This window comes from Dipodomys spectabilis, unplaced genomic scaffold, assembly GCF_019054845.1.
Source record: "Dipodomys spectabilis isolate Male_0828 unplaced genomic scaffold, ASM1905484v1 ptg000127l, whole genome shotgun sequence".
Classification (NCBI taxonomy): Eukaryota; Metazoa; Chordata; class Mammalia; order Rodentia; family Heteromyidae; genus Dipodomys; species Dipodomys spectabilis.
Genome location: NW_024870804.1, coordinates 4,375,683 through 4,398,568, shown reverse-complemented (window position 1 = coordinate 4,398,568; position 22,886 = coordinate 4,375,683). Strand labels below are relative to the sequence as shown.

Genomic DNA, 22,886 nt, shown 5'->3' with positions numbered 1-22,886 from the left:
GTCTCCTTGTGCCATGTGTGTTGGACCGGGTGGTTTTGCGTGGCTCTGCCCCCGAGCTCACAAGTGGAATGGTTGAGTCTTGTTAGTTCAAGATCTTGCTCCAAGTCAAACAGTGATGTAGTTGGTATTTTACTACAAACCTGTCTGTTTCCCAAGTTTGTGCTGTCTGCCAGCTGTGGGAAATAACAACACGGGCCTCACGGTTAATATAGCATATATTTTTAGGTAGCTCTGCATCGCTTTGACTGAGATAATCAACTTAAAGAAGGAAAGGTTGTGTTGGTTCACAATTTCAAGGATGTCAGTCCATGATGACACTGGGCACAACACATTGTGGCAGGGCTAATGGGAGAGGAGGCCTTTCGGCTTCATGCCAGCTGAGAAGCAAAGAACAAAACAAGAAGGTCCAAGGTCCCAGAACTCCTCCCAGGCCATGGCCCTGACTTATTCCCAAAGGTTCCACCCGCTCAGAGATCACCTCAGGCTGAGGTCTAAGCCTTCAACACAAGGGCCAGGGGGTGACATTTCATATCCAGATTATAGCCACATATTAGTACATCTATCAGTAATAGGTGGTCTAATGAATTTTTACACATAATTTTTTTTTTTCTCAGCATACAGGATCCAGACAAAAAACTTCAAGATTTATGGAGAACATGTCAGAAGTTGCCACCACAAAACTTTGTTAACTTTAGGTATGTATGGTTGGGATTCCATAAAGTAAACCACTACATTACAGTAACTCCGGAGTGAAGAGAGGTTTAATCCTGGCAGGGAAAATATTAACTCGGGCATGTATGGCACGGCCGAAGAGGTGGAGAGTCACGTGGAGGGAGCTGCTGGCCTGGGGGTTGGTGGGGTGGGTGAACCACTTAGCCACCTTCCCAGCCCATGTGTTGGGCTGGATTTTAACTTGGTTTTACTCTATAAATTTTACTGGTGGCTTTTTAAATATAGAGTGCAAAAATCCAGAGTTTCCTATGATTCACAGATCAAAAGTATACACTGAAAAGAAAAACCTCCCTCCTACCGTCCTCCTCTCGCTACCCATTCCTCTCCCAAGCCACAGTCAGGATTAGCTTCTTGCACATCCTCTCGGCAAGAGTCAGTGCACGCCAGGAGAGGGGGGCTCAAGTATGTAATCCTAGCTGCGTGGGAGGTGGACATCTTGGGGGTGAAGATTTGAGGCCAGCCTTGGTCTAAACGTTCATGACTCCATCCTGAACAGTAAGTGGGTGTGGTGGCCCGAAGCTGTTATCCCAGCTGTGGGGGAAGCGTAGTAGCTGGGCGCGGTGGCCCTTGTCTGTCATCCCCAGCAACACAGGTATGAAACAAGACCCTACTATTTACCAACATAGAAAGGGTCTGGAGGTGTGGTTCAAGTGCTAGAGTACCTGGCAAGCTCAAGGCCCTGAGTACTAATCTCAGTACCTCAAAAAAAAAAAAGTGAACATGTGCATAAGCAACTACTTTCATATGTACATGCTACATACATGTGATTTCTCTCATCACCCACTCATCTTCTTTTCTTAACATTTTAATGTTTTTGTTTAGTGAATCTTAAGAGAATTTTTCCATATCAGTACATGATAACTTTTTTATGGTTGCATAGTACTCCACTTTAAGGATTACCTAGCATTATTTTTTTTGGGGGGGGGGATCCAGTCGTGGTGCCTGAACTCTGGGCCTGGGCGCTGTCCCTCAGCTCTTCAGCTCAAGGCTAGCGCTCTACCACTTGAGCCACAGCACCACTTCTGGCTTTTTTCTTTTTGCTTATGTGGTGCTGAGGAACTGAACCCAGGGCCTCATGCATGCAAGGCAAGTGCTCTACCACTGAGCCACCTTCCCAGCCCTACCTAGCATTATTTAAACCAGCTCCCTGTTGACAAGAGAGCTAGATTGTACTTAACTTTTTAATGTAACTGTACTTACAGATATATAAAATTATAGTTAAAGCATGTAAATTGAATATTTTCATAATTGCAGTATAAAATGTGTTGAAATACAGTTCCATTTAAGAAATGTACCTTGGTTGATTTTGTATGTTTGCTTTACTATATTTGTATTAAAAATATGTTGAGCTACTGTTGAATCCAATCTAATTTACTTAGTGGTAACAATTGGATAATGGAGGAGAAATGGATTAGAAATGTGCAGCACACAGAGGTAAAACCGTGGTGATTTCCTCCTTACAAGTTCTCATTAATCAAGTTCTCAAAACAAAAGAAAAACCTGCAAGAGCCATGGGACGCAGGTGGTAGGGGAGACCTGCAGACCGTTCATCCCTTCTGTTTCGCAGGTACCTAATCAAGTTCCTCGCGAAGCTTGCTCAGACCAGCGACGCTAATAAGATGACTCCCAGCAACATAGCCATCGTGCTGGGCCCCAACTTACTGTGGGCCAAAAACGAAGGGTGAGTGAGCGTCTCCCCTTCACGGGACACTAATGTCTTCTCTTCACCTGGTGGGATGACCCTCAGTCTAGCCTAAGTTGATTTTCTACTCGCCTGACTTTCTCAGGGCACAGCTCGGGGCTGGCCCGCACGTGGGCAAGGGGGAGGAGGCCATCAGGCAGCTGATAGGAGACACATATCTGTATCTGCCACAGATGCAATGATGAGAGACCGCCAGAGCTTGACCGACCTCTACTCCCTTCAGGGTGTGGCTGGGCCTGAAGTGAAACTGACATGCAGCTGGTTAGCAGGAAAAATGATAGACCAAGGAGCCCTCGCAGGAAAAGCAATGCTCTACGGCTGTTCAACAGCATGTAGTCAGGCGTGAGAGCGGGACCAGACAGAGGTTATGCCCAGGCAGCCACAGGTGGAAAAGAAGGGCGAGTCTAACAAGGTCATTTTTGAGTCTAACAAGGTCATTTGTCCAGGTGGTCTCCTGCCTCATCCCCCACCCCCCAGACCCTGATGATAAAAATGTTTCTCCCCCACCCAGGCGCTGGGAGGGGGCTTCTTTCTTGGGAGAGTTTATCTTCTGTTTTCAGGAAGAAAGAGGAAGGTCAGAGTGCCCTTCTTACATACGCTGTCTCTCAGGTGTCTTTTTCCTCAAAGCTGTTGCTCTGAAGAAGAAAACACTGCTGGTGGCTTGACGGCGATCTCAGTTCTCACAGCTTTCCCTGCGAAGCCGGGGCCGTCAGGCCCACCTTCGCTGAGTCCCGCGGGAGCCCTGGCGGGGACCGCAGGGCCTGTGTCCTTCCCTGCTTCCTATGACTGCTTTTTGTAGGATGATGGTCCTGTTCAGCTTCCTCTCCTCCTTGCTGAGCAGGCACTCTACCACATGAGCTGCGCCCCAGGCCTTTTTGCTGTATTTTTTTCTTTGTAGGATCTCACGTTTCTTTTTAATCATTATTATAAAGGTGACGTACAGAGGGCTTACAGTCATATAAGATAGGTAAAGAATGCACTTCTTTTTGGACAACGTTATTCCTTCCCTCCCTTTCTCATAGTTTTTGGCTCCCATCCCCACCCACAAGTTGTACCTTTCATTTTCCACATAGTGTCTAGTGAGTACCACTTCTGCATTGGTCACCGTTTGTCCCTCCATTTCTGTCTCCCCCACCCCCCGCCCACCTTACCCTCCCACTCCCAAAGATAGATAAACATATAAGCGAGACAAGAAAAAACAGAAACAACAACCAAAAAAAAAAACCTCTTGTTTCTATTTCCTAGAGTTCACTTCAATAAATATTTACTTGCATAATCAGATGCACATAGGCATGGCATCTTTGTGTTCCTCTCCTAAGAATAACTTCTTTTGGTCTCACTGTGTGTGAATGCCTAAAGTCCCGTATAATTTATCATGTCCCAGTGTATTTTAGATATAGCTTCTGCATATGAGCGAGAACATGCACAGCTTGTTTCTCAGAGCTTGGCTTACCTGTCATTTTGCTTCCTTGTTTGTTTTATTTTGCCCAGGGCCAGCCTCAGATCACAATCTTCCTGCCCTATAGACTCCCACGTGGCTGGGCTCACTGGCACTTGCCACCATGCCGGGTGTCTGGGTTGAGTTAGGGACCTTGCTTCCTTCCCAGGCTGGCCTTGAACTACCATCCCTCTGACTTCCCCCAAGTAGGTGGGATTACAGGCGTGAGCCACCTGCTGCAGTTTTCATATCAAGGTCTTTCCACTCACTCATTCACTCATGTATGTCCAATCTTGTTTTAGGAAACATATAAGATTACTCGTATAGGGGCTGGGAAGGTGGCTCAGTGGTAGAGCACTTGCCTTGCATGCTTGAGGCCCTGGGTTCGATTCCTCAGCACCACATAAGCAAAAAGAAAAAAGCCGGGAGTGGCGCTGTGGCTCAAGTGGTAGAGCGCTAGCCTTGAGCTGAAGAGCTGAGGGACAGCACCCAGGCCCAGAGTTCAGGCCTCACGACCGGAAAATAAAAATAAAAATAATTTTTAAAAAAAGAATCTCACAGACTTTTCTGCCTGGGCTGGCTTCGAATGGGATGGCTTCAAACCATGATCCTCAGATCTCAGCCTCCTGAGTAGCTAGGATGACAGGCGTGAGCCGCCTGTGCCAACTTAAGCCAGCTTTTTGACCCTCTTGACTTCCTGACATCACTGCCCTTGGTCCTGCGCAGAGGACTGGAACTTGCCCTCACTCTGCGGAGGGCAAGAGCCATAGCCAGCTGGGTAATGGTTTCCTCCTGGACTAGCACTGCTGCACTCATAGTCTAGGACCCTGTGAGCTTTGTTTGTGCATGTGAAGTCAGCTGTTTTATTGCTTAGAAATAAGCATGCTGCCCGGCTGAGGCTGCGGAGGGGAAGGAGGCGTCTGATTCCTCGAACTTGCTTTACAGAACGCTGGCTGAGATGGCAGCGGCCACCTCCGTCCACGTGGTCGCCGTGATTGAGCCCATCATCCAGCATGCTGACTGGTTCTTCCCTGGAGGTAAGGGTCGTTGCTGGTCTACTGAGGTCAGAGCCACGTGGCAAATGATAGCAAGTCCGTGTAAGGAAGACACGGTGGTGGTTACGTAATTGGCTTTGCTTTTTCGTGCTTTTCTCCAGGCTTTGTTCCTTTGCATTTGTGCTCTGACATGCTAATGTTATTATGTATTTCCATTAGTTTCACTGAAACACATTCAGACAATGCACAGTGAGTACCCACTAGGTGCTGTGTGTTTGCTAGGTCTGTAGGAGCTTTGGACCCTGGAGAAAATGAATTCTTTTTTTTTCTTTTTCTTTTTGGGGGGGGCGGTCTGGTTGTGGTCCTGAACTCTGGGCCTAGGCGCTGTCCCTCAGCTCTTCAGCTCAAGGCTAGTGCTCTACCACTTGAGCCACAGCGCCACTTCTGGCTTTTTTTTTCTGCTTATGTGGTGCTGAGGAATCGAACCCAGGGCCTCATGCATGCAAGGCAAGTACTCTACCACTGAGCTACCTTCCCAGCCCGAGAAAATGAATTCATAAGTTGTGACAGGTTAGAGACAAATGTTTGAGGAGAGATTTGATAGTCTCCCGTGTTGAGTGAATTGCCCGTGTTGAGCCACGAATTGCCTTTTAGAAGTGACTTGGGCCACGCGCCAGTGGCTCACGCCTGTAATCCTAGCTACTAAGGAAGCTGAGATCTTAGGATCATGGTTCAAAGCCAGCTTGGGGAAGGAAAATCCATGAGACTCTTATCTCCAATAAAACCACTAGAAAACCAGAAGTGGCACTGTGGCTCAAGTGATAGAGTGCTCGCCTTGAGCTGAAGAGCTGAGGAATAACACCGAGCCCAGAGTTCAAGCCCCATGACCAACCAAAAAAACAAAAAAGAAAGAAATAGAAGTGACTTGGAGCCAGGTGTCAGTGGCTCACACCTATAATCCTAGTACTAAGGAGGCTGAGAGCTGAGGATTGAGGTTCAAAGCCAGCTCAAGCAAGAACGTCCGTGAGACTCTCCAATTAACTACCAGAAAACTGGAAGTGGCGCTGTGGCTCAAGTAGCAGAGTGCTTGCCTTAAGCTCCACGGATCTTTTGGGGTGTCCTGGTAGAGTGTGTGTTAAGTCCAGGCCTCTGTACACACACACACACACACACACACACACACACACACACACACACACACACACACACACACGCGCCTTCCTCAGAGCTGCCCTAGCTCTATGGTATGAGTACACACACACACACACACACACACACACACACACACGCCTTCCTCAGAGCTGCCCTAGCTCTATGGTATGAGTACACACACACACACACACACACACACACACACACGCCTTCCTCAGAGCTGCCCTAGCTCTATGGTATGAGTACACACACACACACACACACACACACACACACACACACACGCCTTCCTCAGAGCTGCCCTAGCTCTATGGTATGAGCTCTTGACACAGGGGCTTCTCAGTTATCCCTGGCCTTTCCATCCACAAGAACCACACCTTGTTTACGCTCAGTAGAAACGTGATGAGTTTTGCCCAGGTTTCCCCTCAAGGAAACGATTCTTGCCAGATTGCCCCCCTATTGCCTTTTAATCCTTTTTTTCTTTTTTTTCCTGGTCATTTGTGAAGCTTGAACTCAGTCTGCGCGCTGTCCCTGACTGAGCCTGTTTTGCTCAAGGCTAGCGCTCTACCACTAGGGCCACAGCTCCTACTTCTGGCCTTTGGATGGTTAATTGGAGATAAGTGTCTCATCAACTTTCCTGCCTGGGCTGGCCTCTGAACCGCGATCCTCAGATCTCAGCCTCCCAAGAAGCTAGGGTTACAGGCGGGAGCCGCCCGCACCCCGCATTGCCTTTTACTCTGTTCTCTGCCATGGTCTCCATTTCTGTAGGTTTTTTGATGATTCAAACAACGAATCCATACTTCCTTGTAACCTTGTTTTCTGTGGGTTTGTTTGTTTTCTTCACAAAAGAGAAAGCAGAGGTCGGTGTGATACGTGGTCCCTTCCCTGGTCTCTGCTCCCCACTTCCCCATGACTAGCGCTGGTGCTGTGTGTGTTGAAGCTGGGGGGTTGGGGGGGAACGACAGTGTTCCCACAGACAGAAGAGCGAGGGCCCACCCTCCACCCCTGGGCTCTGGGCTCACACGTTTTTCACATCCCTTTTTTGCAGAAATAGAATTTAACGTATCGGAAGCCTTTGTACCCCTCGCCACCCCGAATTCTAATCACTCATCCCACACTGGAAATGATTTTGACTCTGGGACCCAGGAGAGAAAGCGGCCAGCCAGCATGGCAGTGATGGAAGGGGACCTGGTGAAGAAGGAGAGGTGCGTTCACTCCCAAATCCTGTGGGACATCGCTATCCGGTGCTAGCTCAGCATCCTCTCTGTCCCCCTGACTGGTAGAGTCCCAATCACTGAGGATGCTTGCTGTAGATGAGCGCAGTGTATATCTGGCCTAGACGTCTCTTGTGGCTTGTCAGCGGACACCTGCATATGGGCTGTGCCCACAGCGGAAGGTCACCACACACACGGCAAACTCACCTCACCCTATCTCCCTGGACTTCTGTCTAGGACCGTGTCCGAACACCGCACATCTTGGCGAGGTGTGTGAAATTCTGTTTAAAGGGACAAGACCTTAACGTCTTGGCTTCAAAATGAAAGGCAACCACTGAATTTGATGTTTAGTTGGAGAAACCAGTTCAGGAGGAAACAGAGGTCCTGATGAACTTTGTCTCTCCTGTTCTCTCTGGGCAGCTGGTGAGATTTGGGGGGTTTTTTTGCCTTTGGGTGCCACCTTTCCGTGTGTGTGGTGGAAGGCTACTGTAGCACTCGCCAATATTGCCAAGATGTGGGTATGCAGAAGCAGTGTGCTTCCTGACGCGTGCATGCGGTATTATTACTGCGGGTGCTCTACAGAGGAGCAAACAGCCAGTCTTTACCCATCGGAGTGAGGCATGTGAGGTACTCATTTTGATAGAGTCAAAAGTAAAGGAAAACACTTGGCTTTACTGTTCTATCATTCCAAAATTCACATTTCTTCTGTAGAAGTGTCACGTGGCTGAGCCTTCAGTAAAGACTAATTTCAAGCCAGGCACTCGTGGCTCACTCCTGTAATCCTCGCTACGCAGGAGGCTAAGATCTGAGAGTCATGGTTCAAAGCCAGCCTGGGCAGGAAAGTCTGTGAGACTGTGATCTCCAATTAGGATAACCAAACAGAGCTGTGGCTCAAATGGTACAACACTGGCCTTGATTAAAAGAGCTCAGGGACAGTGCCCAGGCCCTGAGTTCAAGCCCCATGACCAACCCAAAAAGAGAGACAGAGTCAGAGAGATTAATATTAAGCTGTGCTGGCGGCTCATGCCTGTGATCCTAGTTGCTCGGGAGGCTGAGCTATCCTGTTTGAAGCCAGCCTGGAGCAGGAAAGTCTGTGAAACTCTTAAGTCCAGTTAACCACCAAAAAGCCAGATGTGGAACTGTCAAGTGCTTGAGCCAAAGGAGCTCAGGGTCAGTGCCCAGGGCCTGAGTTCAAGCCCCAGGACTGGCACACACACATAAGTTAGCTAATTTCATATATCTTCAGCTATGAGATTTGGTGTTACAAGTCTAGCTACCATGTGGGGTCATGATTCTCAGTTACCTGCCCTCATGGTTTGTCCCTGCCACCTGAGCCGGTAAATACCAGCTTAGACAACCACGAGTCTTTTCCATTTTTGAACTAAAAAAAAAAACACCCAAGAAAGAAAAAGTTTTCTGTTCACACACAATGGTCTTAAATGAATCTTTACCCTGTCTCCAGGCCTCATCCCCTCCCTGGGGCAGCAATTTCCCAACCTTAGGCCTCTACTGGAGGAATTCTTCCCTGTACACACCCGTCTGGATTTCCAGACCATCAGGTGTGGCCACTGTACCTGTGGTCAGCCTCTTTGGCTAGGCTTCCACTGAATTTCCCACACACAGACGTGTGATGGGCATGCAGGGGCAGGGAGATGGGCTCAGGGCCGAGCTGCCGCCCGAGACGCGGCCTGCCTGCTTGCTTTCAGCTGCTCACCCCACATCGATCAAGGAGCTTGGTCAGCTCCTGGTCGTTGGCTTTGCTCGGTTTCGAAGCCAACACGGATGCTTGCTTTGTTGGTCTCAGGGCTGACCATTATGTGGTCTTTTACCACCTGCTGGGCAACTCGGTCTGCTGTTCAGTGTGAACACGTTGAGGATGAGGGGCTTCTGTCTCTGTAGCTGGCTTGCACGGTGTTGACTGTTTCTTCTTTCTGTGTAGCTTTGGTGTGAAGCTTATGGACTTCCAGGCTCACCGGCGCAGTGGCACTCTAAATAGAAAGCACATTTCCCCCGCTTTCCAGCCGCCACTCCCGCCCACAGATGGCAGCGCCGCGGCTCCCGCAGGCCAAGAGCCCTCTACCCAGAGCTCTAGGGCTGATGGCAGCTCAGGGTGTGGGACAGTCCCCTCCACTGCGGGCACACTGGAACAGGGCCCCAGCCCGGGCAACAGCAGGTAAGGAGCCCACTTCTGCTGGCAGTGGAGGCCGGACACCCTCACGCCTCACAGGCAGTGATGACCTCTGGGCAGGGCCCCTTGCCTCAAGGAACCACTCAAGGACGAACCCGACCCACGTTCATGCCTCTGGTGGGCACAGGGCAGCCCGAAGGACCCCACATTGCTTGCCTCCTTTTCTTGTTATATCACAAGCAAGCAGCATTTGTTTGCATTCCTTGCCATTCTGCTTTGGTGCTAGAAGCTGGAGGCTGAGTAGTGACTAACATTGGGGGCATCTGTGTACTGATTTGTAGCCGCCAGTGTTCACGTGTCACGTGCCTGTCATCACGCAGTGCGCCTGAATGTATGTAGCAAGCTAGTGCAGCCGTCATCCCCCTAGTGTGTCACTCATTTACTCACGCTCTGGTTCATCAGCCATACGGGTGCTCTGAGGAACTGATACATGTGCCAGGCGCCCAAGTCCCTGCCCTCAGGGCTGTCAGGCCTGCAAGGGAACTGGCACATGAGTACAAGGTAGAAAGCAAGATGACATTTCCTTCTTAAAGGAAGCTTTCTGCTGAGCTGTTGGGAGGGGCCTGTCCAATACAGCACCTTGAAGGGAACATGCCTTTGAACTTGAGATTTTAGTTCTGGTAATGTTTCTAATGTCTCAGAACTGGCAGCTGCTCTACAAGATGAGCCCACTTCTTAACCATCACTTACTGTCTATGTACTGTCCACAAAGCCCTAAATGATCATAGCTGAAGTGAAATACATGCCATAAACAAGGATGGCCTGGTTTCTATCCACACGGTGTGTGTCCCTGCACTGACTGAGATGACTGTGCCTGGGGAAACTGTTGATCTCCACTTCTGTCCAAGGTCCTTAGAGGCTGGGGGCTTGATTCAGCCGTAGCTGAACTCTTGAGTGCTCTGAACCATTTTTACTCATATCCTCTGGGTGGTTCCATATTTGGTTAAGAAAAGTTAGGACTTCACACTTAGTGAGCTCGGCATTGGCTGTGTGCTGGCTTATTCTGTACCTATGTTTGTTTTAGTTTAAGTATTTCTTCTTAGAAAAAAATAAATATAGGCAGCCAGGCTACAGGTAGCTCACCACTGTAATCCTAGCTACTAATAACAAGGCTGAGATCTAAGGATTGCAGTTTAAAGCCAGCCTGGGAAGGAAAGTCTATGAGACTCTTATCTCCAATAAACCACCAGAAAACTGGAAGTGGCGCTGTAGCTCAAGGGGTAGAGCACTAGCTTTGAGCTAAAGAGCTCGGGGACAGCGCCTAGGCCCAGAGTTCAAGCTCCACAACCACCACCACCACCAACAACAACAACAAAAAAAAAAACATAGAGGCAAATTTACATGTTTTCATTTTCTCCCGCCGTCAACTTGTTCAAAACTAAATGTCTAAAAACGATGAGCTGTCACTGCAGAAGGACAAACAGAGCATCAGCCATCCGACGGCCCTTTATTATTTTTAGACTCTCAAAATTCTGTGTACATTTCACTGAAGACTCTTGCACTGTAATGGCCCTGACAGTGTGCTGCTATCATGTGTGTACAGGAGGTTCCGTCCCAGAAGTACAGGCCTGGGTTCCTGCCCCTTCCCTGCTACGATCAGTGCTGGGGCTGGTGTCAGCATTTAGCTTCTCAGAGACCAAATCATTGGTCACAGTCAAACCCTTTATAACCTAGAGTATTAGTGGGCTGTTGACTCTGCCTTTTTTTTTGTACTATGTATAATATATATGTGTGTATATATATCCCAAAGTCTCCTTATTTTTAATATCCAGTAATATATATATCCCAAAGTCTCTTTATTTTTAATATCCAGTAAGTACAAGCAAAGCAGAACTTGTGATGTATTGTGTCACTTTGAAATGGTCTTCCACTTGACATTTGAGTGCCAGAGTAGTTGAAAGCTAGGAATCTTAAAAAATATATATATAAAAGTAAATCGAAAGGATATCGTTTTTTAAGTAAATATTAGTCATATGGGCTTAATGTGAACTATTTCAGGTTTAGATCAGCCCTTGCCTTGTTGAGACGAAAACTGCCCAATGGAATCTTGCGTTTGCACTCAGCCCTCCATGCCCCGAGTTCTAACATCCACTGATCAAAAATTGTTTTCTCTTAAATCCTGTCTGCACGGAACATCCGGATCTTTGTCCTTGTCTCTATGTCGCACACCCTGTAGCTTAGCCACATCAGACCTGCTAGCATACGCCAGCTAGAGATGACCGGAAGTCTGCAGGAGGATGGGTGCAGGACACATGCAAACCCTGCGCCACTTTCTGTTGGGCTTGGAGCACCCTGGGGTGTTGATCTCTCTGCAGAGAACCCCAGACCCACGCCACCCCTGGTGTTCAGAGGGATGGCTGCATCTTAAGGAATGTTTAGCTTTGTTAGCTGAGCTTGTCTGACCTCTAACTTGGTTTATATTCCCCCTTAGTCCTCCAAAACCCAAGGACTCTGTATCTGCAGCTGTCCCCGCACCTGGCAGAAACAGTAGTCAGATCACCACCGGCCAAAACCAGACCCAGGCGAGTGGCGGCTCCCATCAGCTGGCAGTGGGCCCACCGCACAGCGCCGCTGGCCCCAGCCCTCACACGCTGCGCCGGGGTAAGTACCCCGGTGCCCCTGGCCACTGGGGAGGGTGTGCTCTCCTGGGGCTAGCGGCTTTGGCTCCAATACTTCCATGTCTGCTCTAAAACAGCAACCAGGGAGATCAGTCCTTAAAGAGGAAAAAAAAAACAAAACATGTTAGAGAAATGACAGAAGAGCAGCAGACGTACATGAATATTCGTCCTTTATGGCTACAGAGCTCATGTTTCGCCACAAATGATCCCAGTTTCCCAGGAGTATGGTTTCAGGCCTTCATTGCGGTTGGAAACCACCGCAGCCTCTCTACCACCCAGACTTTGTGGGTCTGGGAGCCACAGTGGCCTTCAAGTCAGGGTCAGGGCTTTCTGAATTGCTCCCACAGTCTCCCCTGTGGTCCTCCACCCAGCGGCCCAGGGCACTGCTTTCAAACACAAAGAAATGGAAGCATCTCTGCATGAAACTCCCCGGTGTCCCATGCACACGGCCCACCTCAGCCCTCCCTTAGTGAACCAGGCCTCCCCTGGGCCAGGGCGCCCACACCTCACTCCCCTCAGTGCACCAGCCCCCCCTGAGCCTCCACACCCCCCCTCACCCCTAGTGTACCAGACCCCCCCGAGCCTGCGCACCCCCCCAGTGCACCAGGCCCCGCTGAGCCTCCGCACCCCACCTCACCCCCAGTGCACCAGCCCCACCCCAGCCTCCGCACCCCACCTCACCCCCAGTGCACCAGCCCCCCCTGAGTCTGCGCACCCCACCTCACCCCCAGTGCACCAGGCCCCCTGAGCCTCCCCACCTCACCTCACCCCCAGTGCACCAGCCCCACCTCAGCCTCCGCACCCCACCTCACCCCCAGTGCACCAGACCCCCCCTGAGCCTGCGCACCCCCCCAGTGCACCAGGCCCCCCCTGAGCCTGTGCACCCCACCTCACCCCCCCGTGCACCAGCCCCCCCCAGCCTCCGCACCCCACCTCATCCCCAGTGCACCAGGCCCCCCCTGAGCCTCCACACCACACCTCACCCCCAGTGCACCAGCTCTCCCCCAGCCTCCGCACCCCACCTCACCCCCAGTGTACCAGGCCCCCCCTGAGCCTGCGCACCCCCCCCCAGTGCACCAGGCCCCCCCTGAGCCTGCGCACCCCACCCTGAGTGCACCAGGCCCCCCCTGAGCCTCCACACCCCACCTCACCCCCAGTGCACCAGGCCCCCCCGAGCCTGCGCACCCCCCCAGTGCACCAGGCCCCCCCTGAGCCCCCCGCACCCCCCCAGTGCACCAGGCCCCCCCTGAGCCCCCCGCACCCCCCCAGTGCACCAGGCCCCCCCTGAGCCCCCGCACCCCCCCAGTGCACCAGGCCCCCCCTGAGCCCCCGCACCCTCCCCCCCAGTGCACCAGGCCCCCCCTGAGCCCCCGCGCACCCCCCCCCAGTGCACCAGGCCCCCCCTGAGCCTGCGCACCCCCCCCCCCAGTGCACCAGGCCCCCCCTGAGCCCCCGCACCCCCCCAGTGCACCAGGCCCCCCCTGAGCCCCCGCACACCCCCCCAGTGCACCAGGCCCCCCCTGAGCCCCCGCACCCCCCCCAGTGCACCAGGCCCCCCCTGAGCCTGCGCACCCCCCCCCCCCAGTGCACCAGGCCCCCCCTGAGCCTCTGCACCCCACCCCAGTGCACCAGGCCCCCCCTGAGCCTGCGCACCCCCACCTCACCCCGCTCACAGCACTCTGCTTCTGGTGCCCTCCATCCACCATACTTACAGTTTCTGCACCTTTTGTTGTCCTTCCAGAACATTCTGTCTTACATCTATCTTCATGGGCTGCTTCTTAGCACCAGGTCTCAGCTGACAGGCCACACTCTCCATAAGCCGCCCTGGCCCCCACTCCTCCGCCCTGCCCCTCAGTGTCTGGAGACGGGGTCCAGCGGCCTCACACTTGCGCGGACCATTGTTTCTCACCTAACACACGTGTGAGGGCTGTCCCTGCCCGCTCGGCAGGGCTGCGGGGAGCTGAGCTCCAGCCGCACCCCAGCTCGGGCGCAGGCTCAGCCACGCACCCCAGGGGGTTCACCCCACCCCAGAGCCACCAGCCTGGGGCCGGGGCTGGCGCTCCCCGCCTGACGCGTGTCCCCCCGTGTCCCCCCTTTGTGCAGCCGTGAAAAAGCCCGCCCCAGCGCCCCCCAAGCCCGGAAACCCGGCGCCCGCGCCCAGCCTCTCCCCGAAGCCGGGCCCCCGCAGCCCCTCGCCGCCGCCGCCCGCCCCGGCCGCGGCCCCCGGCCCGCGCCGCCCCTCCAGCGGCCCCGGCCCCATCCAGGCGCCCAGCCACCCGCCGCCGCAGCCCCCGACGCCGGCGGCGCCCGAGCCCACGCCGCCGCAGACGCCCACGCCGCCCAGCACGCCGCCCCTCGGGAAGCCGCCGCCCGAGCCGCAGCCGCACGCCGGGACCCTCCCGAGGCCCCGGCCGGTGCCCCGGCCGCGGAACCGGCCCAGCGTGCCGCCGCCGCCGCAGCCCCCCGGGGGCGCGCACGGGGACCCCCGCCGCCGCCGCCACCTCCTCCAAAGTCGTGACCGGTGAGTGGGGGCGCGGGGGCCAGGAGCAGCACGACGCCTTCCTAGCAAATCCCTTCCCCGCACCCCGAGGCTCACCCCTGCAACCGGCTACTCAGGAGGCCGAGATCTGAGGATCAGGGTTCGAAGCCAGCCCGGGCAAGGACAGTCCATGAGACGCTGATCTCCAGTGAACCACCAGAAAACCGGGCGTGGCGCTGGGGCTCAAGCGGTAGAGCGCCCGCCTTGAGCTGAAGAGCTGAGGGACAGCGCCCAGGCCCAGAGTGCAAGCCCCAGGACCAGCAAAAAAAAAAAGAAGTCTGGAGTGTGCAGAGCCGGCCGCTCCGGGAGGGCAGGGCCTGGGCGCACAGCGCCAGCCTCTGGCTGCACCGGAGGAGGACGAAGGTTCCCTATCCCCCCGGGGCTGGGGGTGAAGGGTAGATTTTAGTGGCTACTTCAAGGAGTGCTAGAACATGACTGTCGAATTTGATGACTTAAAACACATTTCCCTCCCAGAAACCGGACTTCACTACTTAAAGATGAGTAGACGCTGCAGTGTGGTTTAAAGTGGTCACTGGAGCCCCCCCCCCCCCCCCCCAGCCACCTCCTGGCGATCTCGGCCACCTGGTTGTACATTGTTGTAGTGGAGGCTTGCCCAGAGAAGCCACAACACACCCTGGACCCCGCCATCTTCCCAAGGGGCTTCTCAGTGGCACCTGAGCCGGTGACACCCCCCCACCCCCAACTGGTACCCCAGGAGTAGTATAGGTGAAGTTACCATTGACCAACACTTTCCCCCCCCAGGAATAGAATTCTTCTATTTTGCACTTCAAAATGGTTGATAACTATTCTTAAGACACGAGAGCATTTGTCTTGAAACCCACAAAACCACGTTGTTCTGTTTGCTTGTTTCCCCATAGATGCCCTACCTAGCGTCCCCACAGGTGGGGAAGGTTTCCAGGACTAAGGCCTAAGGTCTGTAACCTCCCTGCCCCCCTCCCCAAGCAGCTTGATCCGCAGCTCCAAATGCTCCTGCTTAGCTGCGATCCCTGTGTGTGCTTTTGACTCCGCCCCAGGATGACCTTGGCCCCAGGCTGGGCCAGTTGCAGGCCATCCATTCTGTGACTTGTGGATGCTGCTTTGTCTGGTTTCCGGAAGTGGATGTCAGAGCCGGAGGACCAGTTTCCATCAGATAACATAGTAGGGCCTTTCACAAGCGTTCTGCCTGCCTCAGTGCCTCTTACCTTGATTGATGGACTCGTCAGTGTCCAACAAAAGGACTAAGTGTAGCAAAGTGTGTCTTCTGTGTCTCGAGCTTTAAGTTTTAATTTTTGAACCTTAAGCGCAAGTTAACTGCATGGAGCTTCTTAATTGGTGTCTGAACTTGTCAGGAACCCTCCCCACCCCATGATCCTACCCTGAATTCCTTTCAATCCCTTTTGCACTCTACCATGATTAGGGTTGGCTTTCTCAAAAGACTGTGTGAGCTTTTTAAAAGGCACTCTGAGCTGGATGCCCGTGGCTCAGCCCTAGCGCACAGCACAGACAGGAAAGTCCCTGAGCCTCTTAGCTCAAATTAATCACCAAAGACCTGGAAGTGGAGCTGTGGCTCAGGTGGTAGAGTACAAGCCTTGAGTGAAAAAAGCTGAAGGACACCTCCTATGTCCTGAGTTCAAGCCCCAGAGTCAGCGTGCATTGCACGCACGTGGGCGCGTGTGCACGCACACACACACACACACACACACACACACACACACACACACACACAGGACACTCTGAGGCTCCTCCAGTTCTGCCTTCGACCTGCAGTGGGCCAGCAAAAAGCTCTCATTCTGTGTATGGTTGCTCTGTTGGAGCCATAAGCCTTTGGCGGACCATGTCACAGCCCAGACTTGGTGTTGACAGCAGGAGGAAAGAAGATCGCAGCTGAAAACACAGAGAGGCCCAGGCCTGTCTCTCCCTCCCTCCTTCCTGAGAACCCAGGAGAGTAGCAGGACAGCGGGGATGGAAATCATTTATAGTCCAGTGACTAAACCTTGATCAGGGCCGAGCCTTTCAACACTTCAGAGCCGTGACACACCGAAGTCTAAAGCCTAGGCCGTAACTTTTGTTTAGATGGAAGACTCCAAGCCAGAATCATGCCGGTCCCAGAATACTGTCAGGACCTGGAGTGTGTGTATGCCAGAGGGCTATTAGTTTGATCTGTAGCAGTAGTTATTAAATATGTGAACTTTTACTGTTAAAAATGTTTTTCCCTTTAAGTAGTAACTAATTATTGAAAAGCTAGTCTGTACTATGAATTCTCTAACACAAGAAATTCCGAAATCACCGTTATTACCTCCTTATTACAGAACTAACCTGTAAAGCCTTTAAGTCCCTGCACCTCTGTGGGAAGTTCACCAAAGGCCAGCATTTAGAACTTACAAATGCACTAGTGTTGGTCCTGTTGCTATTAACCATTAGCCCTGCAGTGTCCAGAAGAAAAGGGAAATAAGTCCCTTAGGGCAGCCCTTTATGATGACATCATATTTCACCTGGAAGGCTAGACAGATGAATTCCTGAAAACAGGTATTCACTAGAAGCCTTTAATCTTGAAGAGTCGAATCAAGCCAGCCACCCACAGTACATGCCCGCAATCCTAGTTACTCAGGAAGCTGAGTTCTGAGGATCGCAATTCAAAGCCAGCTCAGGTAGGAAAGTCTGTGAGACTTATCTCCACCAAAAAGCCACAAGTACCTCAAGTAATAGAGTGCTAGCCTTGAATGAAAACACTAAGAGACAGTACCCAGGACCCAAGCCCTAGTACTGGCTCAAAAAGAAAGAGTTATATCAAGGCTTGTTGGGATTAAGGTAAAGTCTTAGGGGAGGTGGCTGGTTCTGAGCAGTTTGGTAGCCACCTGCAGCACCATAGCTGAGCCTGAGGGAGGCTGGAGCTCTTGTGCCGTTTCGGAAAGCAGCAGTGGAAGAGTTTATGCCCTGCTGTTTTCAAAGTAGAGGTTGTAGCAAAGAATATTCTAATGGAAACGTTTTATTAAATAATTTAGATGTATGACCTGCCTTATTCAGTCAGAACTGAAATTGGAATGTTTAATGGTAAGGACAAGGCACCTGATTGGCCAAAGCGTTACTGCTACTTTGTGATCATACTCGTGCACTAATACTTGTCACTAACCCATCACCCTCACCTGCCTGCTTACATCCCAACTAATAGTGCATGCACTAAAGACTGGCTTTGCTCACGCTTGCTCACCTCTTCTCAGTACTAAGTGTGGTCACAGTGACCCCAGCACTTTTGTCCAATGGGCTTGAGTTAGAACTTCAGCTCTCTGAAGTGACAGGCGTGGGTCTGAAAACATGATGTCTAGCAACAGGAAGTGGCATTGTCAGCACCAGCTGCAGTTGATGGTAGATTGGTGGTCTAATGCACGGTACTTACTACACTTACCCTGAGGAAAATACTTCAGTAAGAGTTACACATTAGATTCCTGTGCCAACCTTTTAAACATTTACATGCCCAGACCCCGCCCTCTAGCACCCAGAGCTAGGAGGCGGCCCAAAAGTAGCAGGGCCAAGTGCCCATTTCTTGGTTCTGATACCCTCTTTGGTTTTCTTGGCTTCACTTGTTGGAAAGACAGCACTGTAGAGTTGGAGATTCTTTTCTTTTGTGTGTGTGTGCCAGTCCTCGGACTTGAACTCAGGATCTGAGCGCTGTCCCTGAGTTTCTTTTACTCAAAGCTAGGTACGCTACCACTTGAGCCACAACACCACTTCTGTCTTTTAAAGTCAGATTCTCTTTGTGTCAGGAAAGTAAAGCGGTTTTAAGAAGAAAGCATGGAGATTAAAGGGAACTTGAGAAGTAGAATAATAAAAAGTCATACTTCTACACTTGTAGAAGTAGAAGCCTATTAATAGTCCACATTTTAAAATTTTCTACTTTTATTTTTCTGAAGCCAAAGAGGCACATGATCATAATTATGTGGCCCAAACAAGTTCTAATCCTGAAGTTTTTTTTATTTATTTTAATTTACTTATTTATTTCGGTACCCATCCTAGGGCTTGAACTCAGGACCTGGGCACTGTTGCTGAGCATTTTTTTTTTGCTCAAGACTAGCACTCTCCCACTTGACCCACAACCCCACTTTGGGTTTTTGGTGGTTAAGTGGAGATAAGAATTTGACAGACTTTCGGGCTGGGAAGGTGGCTCAGTAGTAGAGTGTTTGCCTTGCATACATGAGGTCCTGGGTTCGATTCTTCAGCGCCACATTAGCAGAAAAAGCCGGCAGTGGTGCTGTGGCTCAAGTGGTAGGGCGCCAGCCTTGAGCTGAAGAGCTGAGGGACAGCCCAGAGTTCAGGCCTTAGAGCTCAGCCTCTTGAGTTGCTCAGATTACAGGTGTTGAACCGCTGGCACCTGGTTCTGAACCTGAATTTTTTTACTTCACATCCCACACCTTTTCCGTGTGGTAATGCAGTTTCTATAGCCATTTCTTTTCAGTGACTGCGTACTATTTCATCAGTCAGCTGTATTATTACTTGTAGTTGGATATTTAAGTGGCTTCCCCTTCTGTCTGCAGTTTACTCTTATGTCAAGTCAGACCTCCAGCCACACCTGAACAGAATTTCTCCTTTGACTTGAGCAATGCAAAGTCCCTTGAAGGCTAGGACAACGCTGAGCCTTGGAAAAGCACTAGTGAAGCTAAAGGAAGCTGCACCCTCAGCTGGAGGGCTCCGGCAGGGCTCCTTCATTCTGATGCCTTTAACTTTAAGGGCGTTTGCATCTGTCACTTACCCATGTTGCTGTCAGAATGATAGCCTGCCATGGCCTACCTGCACCTGTAATCCTAGCTACTCAGGAGGCTGAGATCTGAGGATCACACTTTGAAGCCAGTCATGAGACACTTATCTCCAGTTAACCATCAAAAAGCCAGAAGTAGGAGTTGTGGCTCTAGTTGTAGAGCACTAGCCTTGAGCAAATGAGTCTCAGGGACAACACCCAGGCCCTGAGTTCAAGCCCCAGGACCGGCATGCACACAGATAAGCACACAAAAAGAGGAGCAAAAGAGTTCTAGGTGGCCTTCTCCAATACCCTTTTCCTCTCTTACTATGGTAAGCCTCGCGCCCTTCTCTCCTCAGATGGGGGGAGCAATGTCTCCATCAACGACTCACCCCAGGACTTGCAGTTGGTTTACAGGACTAAAAGCTAGTGTCCAGATCAGGCTGGCACCGACCCTCCTGTGGCCCTCTCTCTACAGTGGGGCTGGGGCTCAATGGGCTGATCTCCTGGGATTTATGGGGGTGGCCATGATTGATGACACAAGGACGTGCTCAGGAGCATTAGCTGTCCCGTCACAGATTAGCCAACTCTAGAAGTGAGACCACAAATCGAGAACTTCAGGGAAGGACGAGGGCTGACCTGTGCTGGATGGGGAAGGGAAGAGCCAGTGTGTCCTCTGGAGGGGGGCGGGGGCGATAGATGTCACCTGCATGTGGACGCAGACACCAGCCGTTGCAACCCCCCCCAGTGGCTCACACGGGCCCTGGCAGCTTGCATGCCCTGCCAGGTCGCCGCAGTTCCGCGGTCTAAGACGCTGACCGCTGCCACGCGTGTTCCGTGGGATGGGGATGGTGGGAAAGGGTTGAACTCACAAACAGTTTTCTTGTTCCAGCATTGCCTTTGAGTCAGGCCACGCCTGTGCCTGAGGCCCTAAGAAGGGAGGAGTGGGAAGATGGCTGCCCCAGACCTCCAGCCATCCGACTGGCCACGGAGTTTACCAAGCGCCGGCTAAGCAGCCAGCCGTGGTCCTAAGCACTCGGGGTTTGGCCGTGAACAAGGCAGATGTGCCCTACCCCTTGCTCACTTTCCTTCTGCCAAGAGCAAATCTGGGGCACTTCTTGATTCTGTGCACACGGGCCGCCTTGGGCTGGCCTGCCAGCCCTGCTCTCCCGACGTTCCGGAAATGTCCTTCTTCACCTCAGCCCTGGGACACCTTGATGTGTCCATAAACCTAGGGATATCCTTGCATTGTGGGGCCGGTCTGCCATCCCTCAAGCAGGGACAGGAGGAGAGGGACGCCCAGGGGGAACGCAGCTCTCCCAGCTCAGAACTGCGGGCTCGGGAGCACGCATGGGACCTGGGGCAGCACAGGCATCTAAGCAGCCAAAACTTTCCAGAAGTGCACCAGAACAGCCAGCGCGGGCGAGGCGCTGGGAGGACAGAGGTAGCCGCAAAGCCAGCTCCCAGAATAGGCATGGGGTGACTGCCCCCCCCCCCCCCGCTCCCCGAGTGTGGAAGAGCATTAGGGAACCTTTCCGGTCCCTGCCATGACCAGCTCTAACTGCAAGCCTCACAGGCATTTCCCTTTTTCTCCTACGGCCAGCCTTACACTGACTTCCAAAGCTGCGTGGCTACCAGAGAAGCCAAACTTGGTGTCTGAATTAAGTCCCCTCCGCCCCACCACCACAGGCTGCACTCAGGCTCTGCCGCTCTTCACTGGGGCATCCTGTGTCCTCAGCAAATAGAACAGGGCCCAGCCTGTGGTCAGTGTTCACAAATGGGTGACTCTCAGCCATACTGGCCTCTCTAGGAAGACAGCCATGATGGATGAAGCCTGGTAGGCGGAGACTCTGTTTATAAATAAAAAACCAGCATGAGACACGAGAAAGGAAGTTGGTGTTTGGGGTTGTCGCCCAGTGGGGTAGGATGTGGCTGTGTGTCCAAATGTCAGGGAGCCTGCTTGTCATCCTGCAGTGCACAGGAGGGCTCCCCATTACCCAGCTTGGTTCAGCCCAAACTTGTGGGTGCCAAGATGGAGGTCACAGTGCTGGAACGGGGCTGGGGGGGCCGGAAGAGCCTTGGAAGAGGGCTCTTCCCAGAGGTTGCCATGAGAACACCAGAGTCCTCAGTGAGAGAGACAAGTTGGCAGATCTTTCCCCAGGGCTGCGTGGACCCACAGAAAGGAGCCGTGGGGTGCAGGAGCAGGGCGTGCTGTGTGTCTGTCATGGCGTGTGGGTGAGGACTCGCCGAGCCCCAGGCCTTGCCCCCTGCTGACACCGTGTCTCCCGTGTTTGTGTGTGTGTTTGTTTCCCGCAGACACCAATTCTAGGGTCTCCGAACCTCTTCGCCACGTCTTTCCGGAGCTGCCCTCAGAGTCAGCAAGCAGGGAGGTGCCCGGCCACATCCTGCTGGCCATAGACAACGACACAGAAAGCACAGCCCTGTGAGGGGCCGACCCCCCCCCCCGGCCTCCGCCCTCCACCCCAGGGGAGCCGCTTGCCTTCGAGACCAAACAGCGAAAAGCTTTGCAGTGCAGGAAGAGGGCCCCGGCCACACAGGAACTGGGCCTTCGCGGGGGCCCCAGGAGAGCACCGAGGCCAACACTTGAAGCTGGATGACCTGTGCTAGCGTCTTGAAGAAGTTGGCTTTCTTTCCCCCAGGACAGAAATCATGCCAAAAAAAAAAAAAAAAACCCAAAAAACAACAAAAAGGACATACAAAAAAAAAAAATATCCAAACCACAAATACCTAAAGCGGAGAGTGTTACCACTCGGAAGTGCATAGGAAGCTTTTGTCTGCGCTATTTAATGAAACATGGATTCTTCAGGCCACCTGCTTCCCCGCTACTCGGACTTCCATACTCATTGTATCTGGAGGAGCCTCCTCTCTCCTTCGGATTTGCTGCCCAATCATCTTTTGTATTAAGTACGGTCTATGTCTCCTCCTTCCAGCCCCCCACCTCCCCCCCCCCGCCCCCCCCAGCAGCCATGAGTGCTGAGGGTGACAGCTGGATCTGCCACCCTGCTGCATTCCAGAGGACTCGGGCCTTGGAGAGTGCCAGAATGTAGACAGAAATGTACTGTGCTTTTTAAAAAAAAAAAGAAAAACAACAAAAACAAAAACCAATCATGTAATTGCTACTTGATAAGGACCGAATGTTATTCTTGGTTTCATGTTTCATTTGAATTAAATATATTCTGTGGTTTATATGAAAACTTGATATTTCTTGGGGGGGGCATGTGTACAGTCACTTAAACCAAATAGAATTGGGACGGAACAGCTTAGTGGGGCTCTAGCTATAACTGTAGGAGGTTGAAAGACTAAAACTGCTGTGCCCTCACCAGTCTGGATGCCCCTTTTCTTGGCCTTCTAGGGAGACATGGACTCAGGGTGGTTAACTCGCAATGATGTGGTGCACATACCTGGCGGGCAACTCAGGAATTCCCTTCACCAGTGATGGGGAGCCTTTGTGCCCCCATCCAAGCCCTGCTTTCCCAAGACTGAAATGCCAGAGACTGACAGTCTAAATCTTTTGTCCAGCTTTCTTTCACGTGAATGGGAAAACAACCCTTTGGGCCC

At 52.3% G+C, this 22,886-nt stretch overlaps 1 protein-coding gene across 1 annotated transcript in view; it reads left to right on the top strand.

The window, feature by feature from the left end:
• Arhgap17 (Rho GTPase activating protein 17) overlaps positions 1-22,514 on the top strand; it is an 86,950-nt gene extending 64,436 nt beyond the window's left edge. Inside the window, 9 exon segments of the mRNA XM_042689769.1 lie at positions 615-695; positions 2,300-2,413; positions 4,818-4,909; positions 7,068-7,224; positions 9,173-9,406; positions 11,853-12,022; positions 14,143-14,527; positions 14,529-14,560; positions 21,624-22,514. Of these exon segments, the coding sequence (XP_042545703.1) occupies positions 615-695; positions 2,300-2,413; positions 4,818-4,909; positions 7,068-7,224; positions 9,173-9,406; positions 11,853-12,022; positions 14,143-14,527; positions 14,529-14,560; positions 21,624-21,754 (1,396 nt within the window). The 3' untranslated portion in view covers positions 21,755-22,514.
• Positions 22,515-22,886: the final 372 nt, after the last annotated feature.